This window comes from Giraffa tippelskirchi, chromosome 3 (genome assembly GCF_054371585.1).
Source record: "Giraffa tippelskirchi isolate mGirTip1 chromosome 3, T2T-mGirTip1v1.2.pri, whole genome shotgun sequence".
Taxonomy (NCBI): Eukaryota; Metazoa; Chordata; class Mammalia; order Artiodactyla; family Giraffidae; genus Giraffa; species Giraffa tippelskirchi.
In genome coordinates this window covers 88,684,437-88,704,430 of record NC_137277.1, presented here as the reverse complement: position 1 = coordinate 88,704,430, position 19,994 = coordinate 88,684,437, and the positions used below count along the sequence as shown (strand labels likewise).

The window sequence follows — 19,994 nt, the reverse complement described above, 5'->3', positions numbered from 1 at the left end:
ACGCGCGGTGGGCAAGCCGGTGGCTCAGAGGAGTGCAGACGCTGCTGGTGACCCTGTGGCGCGTTTCTGTGGGGCCAGGAACTGAAAGGTGAGCAACTCAAGGTGGCTAAAGAGAAAAAAGTACAAAAGGGTCTGTTTTGCGTGGTGCGCGACGGCGCGTCCCTTTCATTGCTGCCTCATGCTGGGTGCGTCCGCTCCTCGCCTTCCTCGCGTTCCAGGCGAGCGCCGCGTGGGCCGCAGCCGGAGGTGGCAAGCTGCGCTGGGGGCTAAGGGGCGCTGGCCCCCTCGAGGTGGGGAGTCGATCCTGCGTTCTTCGCGGCAGTGAGGATTTCCTGGCACGTGGCTGGGGCCCAGGCGACCAATTGGTTGCTTTGGGACGGACTGTGGCGGATTATTTGGACGCAGGCTGCCTGCATCCCCACTGCGTCTTTTAAGGTTTCGTACCTTCACCGTTTTGCAGTGTCCCCGAAAGCGGATGTTTCGGTTGGGCTGTATAAGTTTCATGGGAGGTTGACGTGGGTTAAACGCAGAAGGGTTTTTTGGATCATACGAGACAGACTGGGGTCAGGGAATCGGGGCCGCAGGTGTTCTGGCGTCACTCTCTCGGGTTTTAACGGTGATTATTCACTCACATGAAAAACGTGGGTAATATTTCAGTTGTACATTCTGATAAGTATCTCATGAAACGAAGTTTCAGTGTTGAGTAAGCCAAAGAAGTGTTATAGGGACTAAATAGTTCTTTTATCTCACCCTTTTCTTTATAGAAGGCTCTGGAGTACGGTAGGTCTTCCCTGGTGTCTCAGTGGTAAAGAACTCGCCTGCCAGTGCAGGAGACGCTGGTTCAATCCCTGAGTCTGGAAGATCCCCTGGACAAAGAAATAGAAACCCACTCCAGTTTTCTTGCCTGGGAATTTCCGCGGGCAGAGGAGCCTGGTAGGCTGCAGTCCATGGGATCGCAAAAGAGTCGGACACGACTAAGCGACTAAGCAACAACAGATCACGGTAATAACTTAGGAATCGTGGAAAAACCATTGCGTAAGATTGACCAAATTTTGTTAGTAAGGTGTTGCACCATAGGAGAGCTTCCAGTGTGCATCCATATTATTGCATAGTAATTACAAGTTATAAAGGGTTGCCTCCAAGAAGTGTATCACTAGAGTTAACTAATGGCAGATAGCCTTGATGAATTCTTATAAATATACTTTTATACAGTGTTTTGATGGTTTAATGGAGCACTAGAAGCAAATAATTTGAAGTCAGGAGACTGTTAGTCCTAACAAACCAACTTCACAGACTTATGATTTTCCTGCAATGTTACTGTTATTCCATTGACACAATGTCAGTGTTATTGAGGGATGTGAAACAGGAATGTGGCTGTAAGGTTAACCAAGGTTAGTAGGCATGTGTGTGTGTGTGCTCGGGCAGGTTCAGTCATGTCCAACTCTGCGACCCTGTGCACGGTAGCCCACAAAGCTGCTCTGTCCATGGGATTCTCTAGGCAAGAATACTGGAGTGCGTTGCCATACCCTCCAGGGCTTCTTCCTGACCCAGGGATGGAACCCATCTCTATGTCTTCTACACTGGTAGGCGGGTTCTTTACCACTCGCGCCGCCTGAGAAACCCAAATAGTAGGCATACTTCAGTTTAATGTTGTTTTAATGTTCTCAGGTTCTCAAACGATTGTTTTCATATATACCTTAATATTAGCATTTATTTAATTAACGCTGTGTAATATTTTTAAAATTTTGTTTCACCCAAAAGTTTTGATAACATAATCTTGTTTTTGGTAAATCAACTGTGGCTGATTTTAAGAAATTCAGCTCACACCAAACAAGATTGAGATCCATGGTATTGACAGCTGATATGCTTAAATGCATGGAGTTTTTTCCCTCAGAGCTTTCTGGATCAGCTAAATGAAGATTACCCACTCACTTTGTTATAGAGGATGGAACAGTGATTTACTGAAAGAAGTGAGGATCATCGATAGTTTTTCATCACTTATTTCAAAATTTTTCTTTTGTTGAAATTAGAAAATTGAGTAGAGAAATTGAACCTGTGAAATTGTTTTTTATTTAGGATAATAGCAGGATATTGATAATTAGAACATTCTTTTGAGTTCTGTGTAAAAGATAAATAACTTTTATGCCAATTTGGAGAATTTTGCAGATATCCAGAATGGCTGAAAATGGTGACAATGAAAAAATGGCTGCTCTGGAGGCCAAAATCTGTCATCAAATTGAGGTATGATTCTTGTGGTATTACAATGTGAAAACAGACTCTTTGAGAGGAGATTTAGGACCTTAAAACAAAGATAGAGCATTTAATTTTGATATATTGACCTATGGAACATTTTGGTTTGTTTTTGATTCTTGGAGTTAAGATACATGTACAGTAGTATACAGTTTTATGTTGGTGGAGCCAGTTTCTGAAACCCAAGGACAAAGACATTTCAAATGGTAACACTAGAGACCAGTGTAACTTTACTTCTTTACTGCTTCTGTTTCCTGGTCTATAAAATGAGGATAGAATTAGTACCCTACCCTAATAAGATGGTTGTGAGGTTTACAGTAGTTCATAAAATGTTAAACATTTTCGAATAATGCATAGCACATAGAAGGATAATTAAAAAATTCTTTGTGAAATACCTTCCCTGTTGAATAGAACTTTATTCTTGAAGGTCCTGATAGTTTTTCTCCTCAATTAGGTCTTCTCAGTCATCGTAACTTTTAAGTGTCTGTTCTCAAAGTTCTCTTAAACTTTTTTTTTAATTTAGGTATTGTAAAAAGTTGCACTGCTCTGTTATTTTAAATTTCCTGTGTTACAACTTTTTTTTACTAATTTCTTTATAATTGTGAAGAAAAATCATAAATTATTGTATGTTCAGTATTTGGAATAATACAAAAATGTATGTGGAGAAAGTCAGTAGTGTCCCTTCCACAACCTACCCCTTCTCAAATCTCATGCTCTTGAGGTAGTCAAGGTTAAAAGACTGATGAATGCAGAGTTCCAAAGAAGAGCAAGGAGAGATAAGAAAGCCTTCCTCAGCGATCAATGCAAAGAAATAGAGGAAAACAATAGAATGGGAAAGACTAGAGATCTCTTCAAGAAAATTAGAGATACCAAGGGAACATTTCATGCAAACATGGGCTCAATAGAGGACAGAAATGGTAGGGACCTAACAGAAGCAGAAGATATTAAGAAGAGGTGGCAAGAATACACAGAAGAATTGTACAAAAAAGATCTTCATGACCCAGATAATCAACGATGGCATGATCACTCACCTAGAGCCAGACATCCTGGAATGTGAAGTCAAGTGGGCCTTAGGAAGCATCACTGCAAACAAAGCTAGTGGAAGTGATGGAATTGCAGTTGTGCTATTTCAAATCCTGAAAGATGATGCTGTGAAAGTGCTACACTCAATATGCCAGCAAATATGGAAAACTCAGCAGTGGCCACAGGACTGGAAATGGTGTTTTCATTCCAATCCCAAAGAAAGGCAGTGCCAACGAATGCTCAAACTACCGCACAATTGCACTCATCTCACACGCTAGTAAAGTAATGCTTAAAATTCTCCAAGCTAGGGTTCAGCAATATGTGAACTGTGAATTTCCAGATGTTCAAGCTGATTTTAGAAAAGGCAGAGGAACCAGAGATCAAATTGCCAATATCTGCTGCTGGATCATTGAAAAAGCAAGAAAGTCCAGAAAAACATCTATTTCTGCTTTATTGACTATGCTAAAGCCTTTGACTGTGTGGATCACAATAAACTGGAAAATGCTGAAAGAGATGGGAATACCAGACCACCTGACCTGCCTCTTGAGAAATCTGTATGCAGGTCAGGAAGCAACAGTTAGAACTGGACATGGAACAACAGACTGGTTCCAAATAGGAAAAGGAGTACATCAAGGCTGTATATTGTCACCCTGCTTATTTAACTTATATGCAGAGTACATCATGAGAAACGCTGGGCTGGAGGAAGCACACACTGGAATCAAGATTGCTGGGAGAAATATTAATAACCTCAGATAGGCAGATGACACCACCCTTATGGCAGAAAGTGAAGAAGAACTAAAGAGCCTCTTGATGAAAGGGAAGGAGGAGAATGAAAAAGTTGGCTTAAAGCTCCACATTCAGAAAACTAAGATCATGGCATCCGGTCCCATCACTTCATGGCAAATAGATGGGTAAACAGTGGAAAAACAGTGGCTGACTTTATTTTTCTGGGCTCCAAAATCACTGCAGATGGTGATTGCAGCCATGAAATTAAAAGATGCTTACTCCTTGGAAGGAAGGTTATGACCAACCGAGACATCATATTAAAAAGCAGAGACATTACTTTGCCAACAAAGGCCCGTCTAGTCAAGGCTATGGTTTTTCCAGTGGTCATGTATGGATGTGACAGTTGGACTAGAAAGAAAGCTGAGCATCAAAGAATTGATGCTTTTGAACTGTGGTGTTAGGGAAGACTCTTGAGAGTCCTTTGGACTGCAAGGAGATCCAACTAGTCCATCCTAAAGCCGATCAGTCCTGGCTGTTCATTGGAAGGACTGATGTTGAAGCTGAAACTCCAATCCTTTGGCCACCTGATGTGAAGAGCTGACTCACTGGCAAAGACCCTGATGCTGGGAAAGATTGAGGGCAGGAGGAGGGGACGACAGAGGATGAGATGGCTGGATGGCATCACAAACTCAATGGACATGGGTTTGGGTGGACTCAGGGAGTTGGTGATGGACAGGGAGGCCTGGCGTGCTGCAGTTCATGGGGTCAGAAAGAGTCAGACATGACTGAGCGACTGAACTGAACTGAATACCCGTTCACACGTTGGTCAGTACTCACGATAACATAATTTTTTTCCTTTCCCTCCCACCAAAAATAGGATGCATTTTGGGGTAGTAGTTTCATATCATCAATAATTTATACCAGTTACTATTTGATATGTAGGACATTTCCAATTTTTTAACTGTAATAGTTCTGTGATGAGTATCTTTATAAATAAATACTACTAAACATGTTTACTGATTTCTGCCTCAAGGGTATACACGATTTTTCTGAAGAACTTTTGATATTTGATATTTACTGCTGGTTAATATCTCTACCTGCATGACCATTTCTCTGTGTTCAAGCCAGTACTAGGTATTCTTGTTTTTAGAATTTTTGGCAAACTTGCTAGGTGAAAATGTTTTTCATTGCTTTCAATTATAAGTTTTGGTAAGCTTTTTGTATCCTCTAAATACTGAACACAGAATAATTCGTAGTTTTTCTTCACAATTGTGAAGAAATTAGTAAAGTTGTAACATAGGAAATTTAAAATAACACAGGAAATTTAATAAACTTTTAGATTTTTCCAATTTTTAAAAAATAAAATTAGAGTGATTAACAAGTTTATTCCAGTTTTTAAATTTAACAGTCTCTTCTTTCCACACTGAAATGAGGCTTTTCATCTGTTAAATCCTTAAATTTGTTTTAAGGCTTTCTATTATCATATCTGCTAATTATTTTGTTTCAATAGTCATTTTTAGTTTTATATTTTTATTAATTTGTATTATAAGTATTAAAGTGTATTTAAGGGAAAATGTTTATTGCCAATTAACTTTTGACACATATTGATAATTTTAAAGACTAGAACTTGGTGATGTAATGGTAATTTTTAAAACTCCACGATTAGAGTTGATATTCTACAGTGCTGTGTAGTATATTGTAATTATCTTGCAGTATTATTTTGGAGACTTCAATTTGCCACGGGACAAATTTTTAAAGGAACAGATCAAACTGGATGAAGGCTGGGTACCTTTGGAGATAATGATAAAATTTAATAGGTAAAAACATTTTTTAAGTTATTAGATTTTCTGTTAGCAAGGGCTTTTCCTAAATCTTAAATACTTTTATATGTATTTTTTCAGGTTAAACCGTTTAACAACAGACTTCAATGTAATAGTAGAGGCCCTGAGCAAATCAAAGGCAGAACTCATGGAAATAAGTGAAGATAAAACTAAAATTAGAAGATCTCCAAGCAAACCTCTCCCTGAAGTGACTGATGAGTATAAAAATGATGTAAAAAACAGATCTGTTTATATTGTAAGTGGGCTTCTAATTGCATCTTAAAAAGTTATTTAGAAATAACATAGATTCTTATTGGATAAGAATAAGGACTCAGGAATCATAGCTTCACCACTTGCTGTATATTCCTGGGCATTGTTCTTAACCTTTCTAAGCCTTATCTTCCTAAGTGGAGATAATATTTTTTACCTTATAGAACTGTTGTTAGAATTAAATGAAAAAAACCCATACAACATTGGACAAAATCTTTGACATACTGTAAGCACCCAGTACATATCAGCTGTTATTTATCAACAGTTAAACTTGATAGCTATTTTAACATTAATTTTTAAGTAGATTTTTTATACTGCAAAAATTCAGACATACAAAAGTAGATTGACTATATAATGTACCATTATCCAACTTCAACAGTTATTAGCATGATTAATATTGCTTTATCATTGCCCTACCTGGATTATTTTGAAGTGGATCCCACTTCTACTGCACTGGTCAACAATGGCTTTTAACTAGAGCTATTAAACATTTAAGAGACAGAAAGATAATATATATATCCTGGCTTCATTTCAAGACACAGTAAATAAGAATTTTGGAGACGTTGTTTACTCGAGATGCTATTTGTGTGTTTCTTTTCATAGAAAGGCTTCCCGACTGATGCAGCTCTTGATGACATAAAAGAATGGTTAGAAGATAAAGGTCAAGTACTAAATATTCAGATGAGAAGAACTTTGCACAAAGCATTTAAGGTATGCTTGTGTGTTGTTATTTTTTCTGGTGAAAATTACCTGCGATGTAACTTAAAAAAAATTTTTTTTCTTCCTTTTTTCAAAGGGTTCAATATTTGCTGTGTTTGATAGTATTGAATCAGCTAAAAAGTTTGTTGAGACCCCTGGCCAGAAGTACAAAGACACAGACCTGCTAATACTTTTCAAGTAAGTCTGTTTGCTGACTTTTTTGAGGGAAGGGCACTTGGTTATCTAGAATCAAAACGCTGGGGTAAGACCAGTATTTTTAGTATCTTTAGGCATTCTTTGAGAAATACTTGAAGTTCTTTCAGTGGTACTATTAGTCCTGTGACTGTAAGGAAAGGTTTGTTAGGACCTTTTCACTGCTAGCAATGAGTAAAGAAGGTTAAGTTTCAGTACTTGTTTTGTATGTGACACTTATAATTAGGCTTGATGGTAAAATCTGAGCTTTTGGTGTGGTTAGAGAATAGATCACTGTACAATCATTATCTATTTGTATTTCTCATAGTCTATGTGCCTATGTTTTCATACAGTACAGAGGATTAATAAAGAGAGATTTGAATCACATTCTTGTGTACCTCCCTTTGTGTCTAAAAACTAGCACAGACTGGACATTTTCATGATAAAGTGAATTTTAGGCCCATAATGTACTTCGGCATTATAGAGTCTTCTAAATACTAAGTACTTAAAATAAACCTGACGGACCTAGAGATGCATAGTGATAAATCATGCTATCAGTGCTAAACTCTAAAAGATTTTTAACTTAATGATTTTCATAATTGCTCTTATTCTTGAGTTTCAGGGATTTCAAAATTTTGTGTTTGTGAAATTAACAATAAAAAACTGAAAGTAGCTGTGTAACCTTTGGTTTACTTTTTTTCTTCTCTACATGTAAAATGAAAATCAGCATGAGATTCTTAGTGAATATAGAGTTCCTTTTTGTGTAATAAAAATGTTCTGAAATTCATTAGTGATGATTGTTCTAAAATTCTGAATATACTGAAAGTTATTGAATTATGTACTTTAAAAGGGTGAATTTTATGGCATGTGAATTATTTCTTAGTAAAGCTGTTATTTTAAAAATGAGAGTAACTTCCTTAGCGTATTTTGAATTTATAGGTAATTATGTTGATAGAAAATGTAACATTTATTCTTATGTGATATCTTAAATCATTCAATTTAACTTTCAGTCTTCGAAAGTTCTCAAGAACTTACCCTTTACATTTTGTGTCCTTAGGGAAGATTACTTCACAAAAAAAAATGAAGAAAGAAAGCAAAATAAAATGGAAGCTAAATTACGAGCTAAACAGTAAGTACATTGAGCTAATCACATTTTAGTTCCTTAAAGCTTTGACAAAGGTAAAGTTATTGGTTCTGGGAGGTGAAGCTGATGATGAGCTCTGAAATATGAGTAGCAATAGAACCTTCTTCTGCTAATGAAATATTGAGGTCCTAAGCTGCCTTGATAATTCTAGGGCCACATTCTGTTGCACTCTAGCATCAGACAGTCAGAAAACCCAAGGACTGGCTTTCGTTACTAAGTAGTTTAGTAATCATGATTAAGGTTAACTTTTATCAAGGTTTAATTTTCTCATGCATAAAGTAGAGGGAAATGTTCTAATGATGTTTTTATTTGTAGAGAGCAAGAAGAAAAACAAAAGCTGGCAGAAAATGCCGAAATGGTAAGTATATATTACTAGTCTCTTAAGAAATCTGTAATTCAAAGTTAGAATAAAAAGCTCTGGGGACTTTTTAAAGAAAATATGTAAGCAAGTCTGCAGTTGTCAATGCACTGAAGTACTAGCCAAATATTGCCTAAAATTACTACTTATCCAGAGCAATAAGATTTATATAACAACTAATGATTACTTGCTGGAGAAGTTAAAATAAGTTAAATCAGAAGCCATGTAGTACAAAGGATGATAAAGGAAAACACACCAACTACTTAAAACTATTTCAAAAGAGCATTTTAGCTTCTAGTTATTCCTTATATATGTAGAGAGTGGTACATGCCATTTCTGGTTTGTGGTTGCTTTTAAGAAACTTTGTATTGCCTTGTATATTTTTACAGAAATCTCTAGAAGAAAAGATTGGCTGCTTGCTGAAATTTTCAGGAGACTTAGATGATCAGACGTGTAGAGAAGATTTGCACACCCTTTTCTCAAATCATGGTGAAATAAAATGGATACACTTTGTCAGAGGAGCCAAAGAGGTTTGGAAATATTCATATGCTTTTTACTTATCAGTTAAAAAACCCATAGAAACTTTACCTTAAGATGACATTGAAGAAAGCAGTTGTTTTATTACTGTTGTAACTGGACATGATATCTGATTGATATTTTTGAGATTGTGCTGTAAATAACTATTGGAAATTAGTGACTGCAAGTTTTTTAATAACTTCCTTCCTGATGTCCGATGTTCGGTAGAATTCCCTGACTTTTGTTTTCTGTCTTTGGTGTAGGGAATAATTCTATTTAAAGAAAAAGCTAAGGAAGCACTGGATAAAGCAAAAGAGGCCAATAATGGTAACCTACAACTAAGGAACAAAGAAGTCACCTGGGAAATACTAGAAGGAGATGTGGAAAAAGAAGCACTGAAAAAAATAATAGAAGATCAACAAGAATCTCTAAACAAATGGAAGTCAAAAGGTCATTAGTTCTGATTTTCTTTTACAATTTTACTCATTTACTTGGTTAAAAATTTATAATTGGTGTTAAAAGACATGGACAAGAGATTTAAAAGATTGATGATTTCTTAATGATGTCTCTACAGGTCGCAGATTTAAGGGAAAAGGAAAGGGAAATAAAGCTGCCCAGGCTGGGTCTGCTAAAGGAAAAGTACAGTTTCAGGGCAAGAAAACTAAATTTGATAGTGATGATGAACGTGATGAAAATGGTGCATCTGGTAAGTTTTTCTAAGTCCTTTGGTACTTTGATGAAAAATTATTTGGGCGAGAACAGCAGTGTGGTTTTGTGTAAGTGATATTCTCAGATTGTGATGACCCTGGTTATGGTGTTGTTACATGTGGAAAACAAAAATATTTGGAGGCTAAATTTAGAGAGCAGGTCTGTACTAAAGGAAAAGCCTTTCCTCGTTAGTGTAGGGAAGTTATTGCTAATCTTTTTAAACAAAATTATTTTTGATAATTATGCTCAAGAGTAATGCTTTCAGTGCCCTTAATGAAAGTTTTTATTGTATAGGAGCAGTAAAAAGAGCAAGAGAAGAAACAGACAAAGACCCTCCATCAAAACAACGGAAAACAGAAAATGGTGCCGGAGACCAGTAGTTTAATAAACAAATTTTTTATTCATTTTAATTAGATTTTAAGCTGCTTTTGTCTTTGGAGGCTGTTAAAAAGAAAACCGAATTAGATCCACTTCGATGTCTACCTGTAAGAAAGGAAGATTTTGTTGTTGTTGAACTTGTCTTTTGTTATCCAAATGAGTTTTTTAATGTGCAGTTCTGTTTGTGTTCTTTCGGATTATTCAAATATCAAAAGAAACATTCTTCCATTAAATTGCCTTTGTAATATGAGAATGTATTAGTACAAAGTAATAAAATGTATACTACATAAAAATAAACTTAGTTTATTTTTTTTTTTATTTTTGTGCCCAAAGTTGGAGAAAGAATTCATGTTAAACCAGCATATTGGCTGTTGTGATTATAGGCCCATTCTGTAGTTAAATATTTATCTTCTAGGCTGGCTTTCTGTATTTACTCAAGCACTTGATAACATGAGAAATAATTACTTATGTGAAGTTTTTCAGTACTGAATGTGGATAAACCAGAATCAAGAGACTTACTGATTTTTTTTTATGAAACTTGTATAATGCTGGCAGGTCGTATCGCAGCTCTATAAAACAAAAGCCACCTAAGGATGAAAACTGTACTTCCAAACATTTTCCACCCTTGACTTAAATATGGTAGTATCTTCCTATTTGTAATTTCCTAAATAATCAATAGGTACCAATTTAATAATAACCATGATTATCTTAAAAATTTCTGGTTTGGATTTTAGTAACGGTAGTAAGTAGCTAATTATCTTCCTACTAAGTGCTCTCTCTAAAACACAGCTCTCAAATTTTAATGTGCAAACAAATCACCTTCAAGTCAAATCCTGTTCAAATGCAGATTGTAATTCAGTATGTCTGGGTGGAGCCTGGAATTCTGCAAGTCTGACAAGCTTCCAAGGGACAACGTTGATGGTCCATACTTGACAACCACAATTGGAGTAGCAAGGCTCTGGCTTGGTATCCTACTACTGGAGCTGTTCTAAGGTCTCCATATTGCCTGTTATATCTTAAACTAAGTAAGGAATGACAGTACTGAATAGGAATACAGACTTGTACACATTACTAATTATTATGAAGGTGACAGTTCTAGTTATGTTGTTAAATCCAGTCCAAAAAAAAATTCCCCCTTATTGTATACTCTTATTTCAAACTTTTCAGAATTACTTGGGTTATAGTCAGCTTCTAGTTATATGCTTTTCCCATTTTGATGTCTGAATATTATGCAATTTACTAATAAAAATGTATCAAACATGATTTACATAGTGTGGATGATTATATTCTGTCCCCCACTAAAAGAAAAAGCTTCATGTTACTTGACTCCAGGAACAATTAGAAAATTGAAACAGAAAAGTAATCCAAGCACAGTCTGGTGGTATGTTTCAGGAATGGATTTCAAAGGAAGACCTGACAAACTCGTAAGCCCAAGCTCTTAGATCACTTAAAAGTTCTCAGTAAAATGCATAAATTGGGAGAATCTTGAGCAAACACTGATACCCTGCCTTTACTCCATTTCCAGCCCATTACCAAATATAGATAATTATGGTTGAGATTTGTGAGAAACTTAAAAATTGTCTTACCTGCAATAATATCTATCTTGACCTTCCACTCAGCAGCTTTCTTTTGAATATGCTGAACATAAACATGTTAATGTGAGTTGGTCTTAAAACAGTTTTCAAAAAATTGCTTTTTACTAATACTTGATTGTAAGTTTTCAAGCTTTTAAAATTTCATTAGAATTTAGACCTTTAAAATTTTTTTCAACTGGATGGATAATATTTTAGTAAGAAGCCAAGCCATTTAATAATCTGAACTAAACCATATAATTCAAGTAATAAAGTTGTTGTTTCAGAAGTCCTTTGATGGACTTTGATGTGCATAAAAATATTAAATACACAGTTCTCTCAGAAACCAGCAGAGATCTGTGTCCATGGGCAATTCAGTGGCAGTATGGTATAGAGGTTAAGGATATAGTTTCTGGAATCAGAAACCCTGCATTTGAACTGAAGCTTTATTAGCTATGTAACCCTGAGCAAATTATGCTTTCTATGCCTCAGTTCCCTCATCTGTTAAATAAAGATAGTAACGGTATCTCATCAGATTGTTGTAGACTGTGAAAAGTGCTTTGAACTGTGGTGGCACACAAAACAAGTGCTAAATGCTGGTTTTAGCTATTTAAATTTTCCTAAATTTGAGGTTCACATATTTAACTATGACCCAAGAACTTATGGAGAAGGCAATGGCAACCCACTCCAGTACTCTTGCCTGGTAAATCCCATGAACAGAGGAGCCTGATAGGCTGCAGTCCATGGGGTCGCTAAGAGTTGGACATGACTGAGCAACTTCACTTTCACTTTTCACTTTCATGCATTGGAGAAGGAAATGGCAACTCACTCCAGTGTTCTTGCCTGGAGAATCCCAGGGACGGGGGAGCCTGGTGGGCTGCCGTCTGTGGGGTCACACAGAGTCGGACACAACTGAAGTGACTTAGCAGTAGCAGCAGTAGCTTATTGGGAGTCACTGTGATGATACATAAGGTTCTGTCTGAGCCTGCAAAGAACAAATACTTGGGTGCCAGTAGAAGTTTTCAGTAAATTGTATAAGTTTGCCAGGACATGCTTTCTATCAAATTTGCTAACAAAAAACTGTATCAAATGCACCTATATTATGAATAGAGGGCCAAGTACTTAAAAGAGACAAGGGTCTATAGTTAAGGGGTCTGTCTGAAATAAGCTTCAATGATATTGTTACTATAATTACAATAGAATACTTAAGCAAAATTATCACAAAGCTTATAGCAGATATATCTACAGCATAATCCAAGGACTGTTTAATATTAGAAGTTCATCATCACACCTCCTTCACAATATGCACAACACACACCAGATTAATTTCTCAAACTAGTTACTCTGCTAATGGAAATACTTCTGCATTGCCAAAATATAAAACTGTATTTAAGTAAATATTTGCTTTAGTTCAGTTCAGTTCAGTCACTCAGTCATGTCCAACTCTTCACAACCCAATGGACTGCAGCAAGCAGGCTTCCCTGTCCATCACCAACTCCCAGAGATATTTGCTTAAAATTCTATTAAGCCAGCCAAGACAATGCTGATACTGCTGCCTCCTGGTGGTGGAACATGGCAATACCAAACCAGCAGGCATTCCCTGGTAATGTGACTATAGGAATTTATTCAAGTTATTAGACTTTGGTGCTTAATTGCACTCTTTATTGGCATATTTTACTTGGTTTGCATGAACTATGTATGAGTAATATAAGACCTATGCCAGGCTGTGCAGAAGAATTCACAGCAGGCCTGACTGCTTATCCTTGGAAAGGTCTACATATTAGTCTGGCCTTTGGCTGGAGTATAGGAAGTTAGATTTTCGGGAGAGTTTTCACTCCCCATTCCTTAATAACAGTGGCTTACTGTACTTAAACTTTTTATGCTGAATACCTGTTTTGCTGCTGGAAGTCTGGAATTTGTGTATGTGCCAGGCAAGGGGGTACATATGTGATCAGTCCCCAGTAAAAACCCTTGGCACCAGGTCTCCAGTGACCTTTCCTGTTTAACATTTCACATGCCTTGTCACAAAAATTCTTTGCTGGAAAAATTAAGTGCATCCCATATGACTCCACTGCAAGAGAACTCTGGAAGCTTGTACCTGGTTTCCCCTGGACTGTGACCTATACACCTTTACTTTTTGCTGATTTGCTCTGTAACTTTTAGCTGTAATAAATCACAGTCATGAGTATGACTTTATGCTCAGTCCTGTTAGACTTCCCTGTGAATCATCAAACTTGAGGATGGTCTTGGGGACTTCCTCAACATAGGCTTTTTAGATATCATTAATTTTTGGTGTTTGGTCTCACTTACTGAATGGGGATTTATTTACCAGTAAAGTTATATTGTGTTCTGCCGCTTACCTACATGTATCACTACTAATTGTTTAGCAGTATTCAGGCATACCTCAGAGATATTACAGGCTTGGTAACAGACCAAAATAATAAAGTGAATATCATAAGAGTAAGTAACCTGAATATTTTTTGTTTCCCATGCATATAAAAGTTCTGTTTCCTCTTTTAAGTGTGCAATAGCATTACGCCTTTAAAAAGTACTTTTTTGGGGGCTGGAACTCACAGCATGTGGGACCTTAGTTATCCGATCATGGATCAAACTATGCCCCCTGAAGTGGAAGCACAGATTCTTAACCTCTGGACCACCAGGGAGGTCTCCCAAAAGTACATATTTTAATTAAAAACTACTTTATTGCTAAACAATGCCCAAAACAACTATAACAGTAATATCAAAGAGCACCAACACCCATAACAAATAAATAAAAAAGTCTGAAATAATGCAAGAATTATCAAAATGAGACAGGCACACTAAGTAAATGCTGCTGGGAAAATAGTGCTGACAGACTTGCTTGATGCAAGGATGTCACAAACCTTAAACTTGCAAAAATGCATTATCTGCACAGTGCAATCCTGTGCTATGCTTAGTGGCTCAGTTGTGTCTGACTCTTTGCGACCCCATGGACTGTAGCCCACCAGGCTCCTCTGTCCATGGAGATTCTCCAGGCAAGAATACTGGGGGGGGTTGCCATGCCCTCTTCCAGGGTATCTTCCCAACCCAGGGATCGAACCCAGGTCCCTCGCACTGCAGGTGAATTCTTTACCATGTGAGCCATCAGGCGAAGCCCCACACAATAAAGGGCAATAAAACGAGGTATGCCTATATATATTTTTAGTTATGTAATTTTATGTATTTTAAAGGTTATTAGATTACCATATAGTCATTAATTTGTTTCCAGCCAAATTCCAGTACACTGTATTTATACAAATATTTTTCCTACAAAACCTTAAAATCTCTTAATACATATATCACTTAAAAATAACAGCTAACATAGTAATTGCCATACACTATTCTAAGTGCTTTGTAAACATTAACTCATTTAATCCTCACATCAACCCTACAAAGTATAAAGTACTCTTAGTTCCTTATGCTGTAAGAGTATAGGTGAGTATAGGGTAAATGATGAAAGTGAACTCGAATGAACTCAAAATGAGCCTTGATCAAGAGAAGACAGCTGTGAAGCAGATTTGAACCTAGGTAGTCTGGCTCTACAGTCTGTGTTCTTGATCACTATGTTAAACTGACACTAAAAAAATGTGCCACCCCACCCCCAATTTTCTAAACTATGTCTTATGCACCTTCATGTGTCATGTGCTGACAATAAAAAATAATGGAAGAAATGAGTTCTGAACTCAGATTAGTTTATCCTCCAAGGCTCAGTGTTCTTAAAAACCAGGCTGTCCTTGTCTCTCTTAACTACACTAGGCCATACAGAGACACTGGGATTACAGGCATCAACCAGGACTTACCCAAGCAAACCAGGACATACTGTAACCACAGTTACACCATACTTCTCTATTCCTGAATTATATAATCTCTTTCCTGTTAACAATTCCTGCCTGGACAAATCTTTGACAAATAAAGCTACTCATAAATGCTAGCTAGTTAAGGAGAAAATTTAGTTTCTAAGTGCCAGATGTTTAAAAATTTCAGGAGCATTAGCTACCTTGGTATTTAGTACTGATAGTAAATCCTTCAAACACTGTCATGAATTTAAAAATAAATGACAGAATATTATGATGATTTGAACTTACTTCTCTAGTTGAGGATTTGTGTAAAGAATATACTGCTGTTCTTGCCATTTCCAAAGCAGTCTTCAGAAATGCCATATCTGTCCCTGTTAAAAGTAGAAAAAACTGTTATCAAACTAGAAGACTAAAGGAATACTGGGGATTTGGAAAGTTTTTTTTTCAAACTCCAAAATAGCTGTTTCAAATTCTTTCTGTAACAAGACAGGGTACAAATATCCAAGATGTCTAAATATCTTTTAAGGTTGATGGAATAAAATCAGAATTATACTGTCTCATTTAAATGAGGCTAAAGTAAAAATTTTAATATATTCCAAATTAACAACTTTCAAAGAGGGCAGAAGAGAACAGGTAAAGTCGTCATCAGAATGGTGGGGGCAGGTGGAGGGAGGGCTTTTTAAACCATGCGTGTCTCTTCCTCTTCTTACTCCCTACCCTCCTTGCCCACAAAACAGATAAAATAAATAGCCACAGTAAGTCATTGTTACTGAAATGTTTGAATGTTGAGGCATTAGAAAGAGGTTTTAAAAGTATAAAACACTTTATAGGAAATCTTCAAAAGAGGTAAATCATTCTAGAAATCAGATGAAGAATAAAAATAAGTGAATGAATTTGTTCACTTAGCACAAGTTTATGAAAACAAAGATTGAAAAATTCAATTCTCTAGTCATGCATTAAACAAACTGAGATTGAAATTGTAATAATTATACAGGTAAGAGACTGGTTTATTTAATGAACAGTGATAAAGTCACCTAACCAGACATTCCAATGAGAAAATGGTTTTTAAAACTGGCTTTTTTACAAAGATACAAGCACAGCTGATTCTTATTACTAACCTTTATTATTTTTGGTCCCAAAGGGAGGATTCATAATTACTGTATCAAATGACTTGGACATTCTGTTAGATAATGAGCATACATCACAATGAACCATGTCTACATTTGTTAACTCAAACTCTTCTACGTTCCTATTAAATATTTCCAACGCATCTTCATCTATATCAAATCCAACACACAACCTATAAATATAAAACACAAAGTAAATACTTATAGCTCCTAAATCAAAACAACAAAACCAAAACCATGTACCATTTTAACCCAACTGGCCAAGTGACAGTGAGTGATGCCTTTCAACAGCATAATTTCCCAAACTGTCAGGGGTTGGAAACTCAGGTTCATATAAAATACAGGTTTCCAATTGCTGCTGTTACCGTTTTTGTTTCTTTTTTAAAGTTTGTTTTGATGTTCTGCCCATTCAAAATGTACTCAGTGTTGGATTCTTGCTCCTCTCATCACGTACTGTAGAGTCTCATAAATATAATTCAGTTGATTTTATTTACTCTTCTTATTAAAACCACCCCATACTAAAATAGTAATATAGTGGATCACATACCCTGCTCCTAGCATTGCAGTTCCAATGCTAAGCACTCCACAGCCACATCCTAGATCTGCAACCACTTTATTTTCAATGTCATCATATGTATTATGGATTGTATAGAGCATACATGCTGAAAGATCAAAAAATATATTAAGGAGTAAGTAGGCAAATGGATGACCAAAATCCTATTTGTGCAAATGGCCCTTTGTAAAACAATTTCTCCTCTTGCATTATTAAGTTCTCCCCCAAATTCGTGTTCCAGGTTTAAAAATAATAAGGTATAATTAAATTTTCTTTACACAAATCCTCAACTGGAGAAGAAAGTTCAAGTCATCATAATATTCTGTGTTATTAAGCTAGAATAGAAAAGGAAAAGACTTACATCCACAATATAGCCTTTAGACACAAATATTCACACACATAAACTTATGATCTACAGAAACAATATCTACTAATGAAACCTGATAAGAGAACTACTGAGGAGTAGAACAGAAGCTGCTGAGATGGGAAAGGGATCTTTTAAATATGAAGGTGGGGAATATATGGAGGTTAAGCATGAATAATATCCACCGATACCTCCCTGCCTATCTCTGAACCTACTAAAGGTTGCTGGCCATCACTGATGCCCCAGGATCCAGAGGTTTTATCAAAACACACAATTACAGGGATGTCTCAGACTGACTGTGCTGTTGATTACTGCTGCAGGTGATAATGTCTTTGGAGATAATATCTCAAAGAACTAGCACAACTGTGTGTATGTTACACACTGGGTTTGAAACAACTGATTGTTATTTGGGGAAAAAAAAAACCAAACGATTCCACTACAGCCAGAAGACATTAAAGAAATCATTATCTACACTGGGAAAACTGGTCTTACCCCAGACACAATTTTGTGCCACTTTTGATTGGAATTATGACAATATGTTGGAGTGAAGTGCGGGTACACACGTTTTTTCCCTGACTTTCTTTAGCAGCTTAGAAACAGAACTATGTCGAAGTTAAGAGGATTCCTCCCCGCTGGTGTTCCCAACAACTTAATCTTTCAAAGACTCTCTCAATCTTTGGTAGTATGTTTCTTAAATATAATGGTTTTTCCTGTGTTCTTTTACTTCCAGTACCAATCCTTCTTATTAAGCAACACTGCTGATTCTCAGATCATTTGTTAAAACTGAAATGCATCCTCATTTTTAATATTGCACCTATTCTGAATTTGTTAAAACTCAAGTCTTTCTACTACCAACTTTAGTATTCATTTCTAGGGCAGAGTATAGCGCGTAGGAATCCTTGCACTGGCAAATTCGTTGCACTAGGAAATTGATCCTAATCTATCAAGTATTTACTGAGCTCCTAAGTAGTATAAGGAACTCTAGACACTGGGAATTGTGTGAACAAAACCAGCACATTTTTGCCCTCAGGGAGTTAATTGTGAAATGAGATGAATAAACACATTAAAAAGATGTCTAACAGTATTAAGGGGTATGCAGAAAACCAAACAGTAAAACGATAGTGTGTCCTGTGTGTGGGATGTTTTCAGCTGCAGTGTCAAGGAAATCCTCTCCCACGCAACGTGAAATCTTAGAGCGAAATTTCTCTAGACATTCTTGTATCCAAATAACTGTCTTATTTTCGTTCTAAGAAAGAGTAGACAGGATTAACCCGCAAAACAGGGCGTGATCAGCAGCCGCCCTACCTGCAATGTGCGGCCTGGTTGGATACTGTTCTAGAAGGAGCTTGGGCTTTTCGAATCCATCCACTTGTTGCAGGCGACTCTCTAGTTCCTTAAGCCTTAATTTCTTCATTTTTAAAAAAGTGTGCGCAGGGTTTAAAGGCGCTGGATCTGTAGAGAAACCTACTTCACGTGCATCTCCCCACCAACCCCTATCCCCCGTATCTTTTTCAGCGCCGTTGGCTGAGAGCCAAGCTGAGGACACCCAGCCCAGGCGGTTCCCGCTCTCCTCCTAGCGCCAGTGATGGGTGGAATCCGCGGCCAGGCTTCAACCCGCCTATAAGGTATCCCGCACGGTTACTCGACTGGAGTCGCCAAGGGATCCACACGCTACGTCCCCGCACTTGCAGAAACTGCTCCAGCCTCTGCCGGGCCGGAAGGGCCGCCGCGCACGCGCACACGCGTCCGCCCCCAGCGGCCCCGCGCCGAGCTGCAACCGCGGCCTCGCGCACGGGTTCCGCCGACATCCGAACGCCGCCGCCGCCGCCAACTCTGTGCAGTCCCCGAGGTGTCTCGAGTGGCCATTACCCTGTAGTTTTTCCTTGAGTACAGTCAGGCCCTTAAAGGAAGAGGGAGAAAGAGGATGAAGGTGATGGTGAAAATCTCTCTCACTTTGTTTTAGCGCCCACGGTGGCCCTTTCTGCTTCCTGTGTCCCAAGCCCCCGCTCAAAAAGTAGCAACCTCCACTCACTTTTTCTTTCTTTGCCAGTCTCTTGTCCAACTTTGTTTCCCTCTTTTTAGGTCAACTGTGTCACTTACTTCAGCTCTCACAGGGTGGTGATGTCAGAGAAGCCCAAACAAGAGAGGGTTTAGATTATGGAATGGGAAGTGGTGTCAACTGCTGGAAAGAAATGAGGCTTTCATGGGGTAGGAGCAGAAGCCAGTTTGTAGTGGATTAGGGACTAAAGTTAAGGAAGTAGGAAGAATAAATAGGAACAGTTTTTAAGAAAAGTGGCTGCAAGAAGAATGAGAATGGCTGATGTTTAGTAAGGTTGCGGGAAGCTAAATTCAGACAGTAGGAGTAGTTGAAAGGCAGGGGTTCAAAATACAAAAGAACAAGGATATTGGATGGAGTCAGGATCCCGAGAGGGAAGGATACAGTGCTTACGTGAAAAGTTTGCCCTTCGTTTGGGGAGTGG

At 37.5% G+C, this 19,994-nt stretch overlaps 2 protein-coding genes across 8 annotated transcripts; one reads left to right on the top strand and one right to left on the bottom strand.

The window, feature by feature from the left end:
* SSB (small RNA binding exonuclease protection factor La) lies at window positions 1-11,347 on the top strand. 6 transcript variants are annotated; one of them, XM_081577926.1, is made up of 13 exons: window positions 1-88; window positions 765-1,002; window positions 2,167-2,241; window positions 5,713-5,816; window positions 5,901-6,075; window positions 6,693-6,800; window positions 6,886-6,986; window positions 8,038-8,109; window positions 8,440-8,482; window positions 8,872-9,012; window positions 9,262-9,448; window positions 9,573-9,704; window positions 10,001-11,347. In XM_081577926.1, the coding sequence occupies exons 3-13, from the start codon at window positions 2,176-2,178 to the stop codon at window positions 10,084-10,086; spliced, it is 1,215 nt and encodes a 404-aa protein (XP_081434052.1). In that variant the 5' UTR covers window positions 1-88; window positions 765-1,002; window positions 2,167-2,175; the 3' UTR covers window positions 10,087-11,347. The 6 variants fall into 6 exon arrangements, with proteins under 6 accessions (XP_081434052.1, XP_081434053.1, XP_081434051.1 ...); XM_081577927.1 differs by having other exon boundaries at window positions 2,157-2,241; XM_081577925.1 differs by lacking the exon at window positions 765-1,002.
* On the bottom strand, window positions 10,087-19,244 carry METTL5 (methyltransferase 5, N6-adenosine). Of its 2 annotated transcripts, XM_081577934.1 has the most exons (7): window positions 18,820-19,244; window positions 17,145-17,259; window positions 16,589-16,770; window positions 15,759-15,841; window positions 11,671-11,722; window positions 10,604-10,653; window positions 10,087-10,189 (listed from the first exon to the last, which is right to left on the bottom strand). In XM_081577934.1, exons 1-7 carry the CDS (start codon window positions 18,926-18,928, stop codon window positions 10,151-10,153), a joined length of 630 nt encoding a protein of 209 aa, XP_081434060.1. In that variant the 5' UTR covers window positions 18,929-19,244; the 3' UTR covers window positions 10,087-10,150. The 2 variants fall into 2 exon arrangements, with proteins under 2 accessions (XP_081434060.1, XP_081434059.1); XM_081577933.1 differs by having other exon boundaries at window positions 10,087-10,653.
* Between the last annotated feature and the right edge of the window lie 750 nt (window positions 19,245-19,994).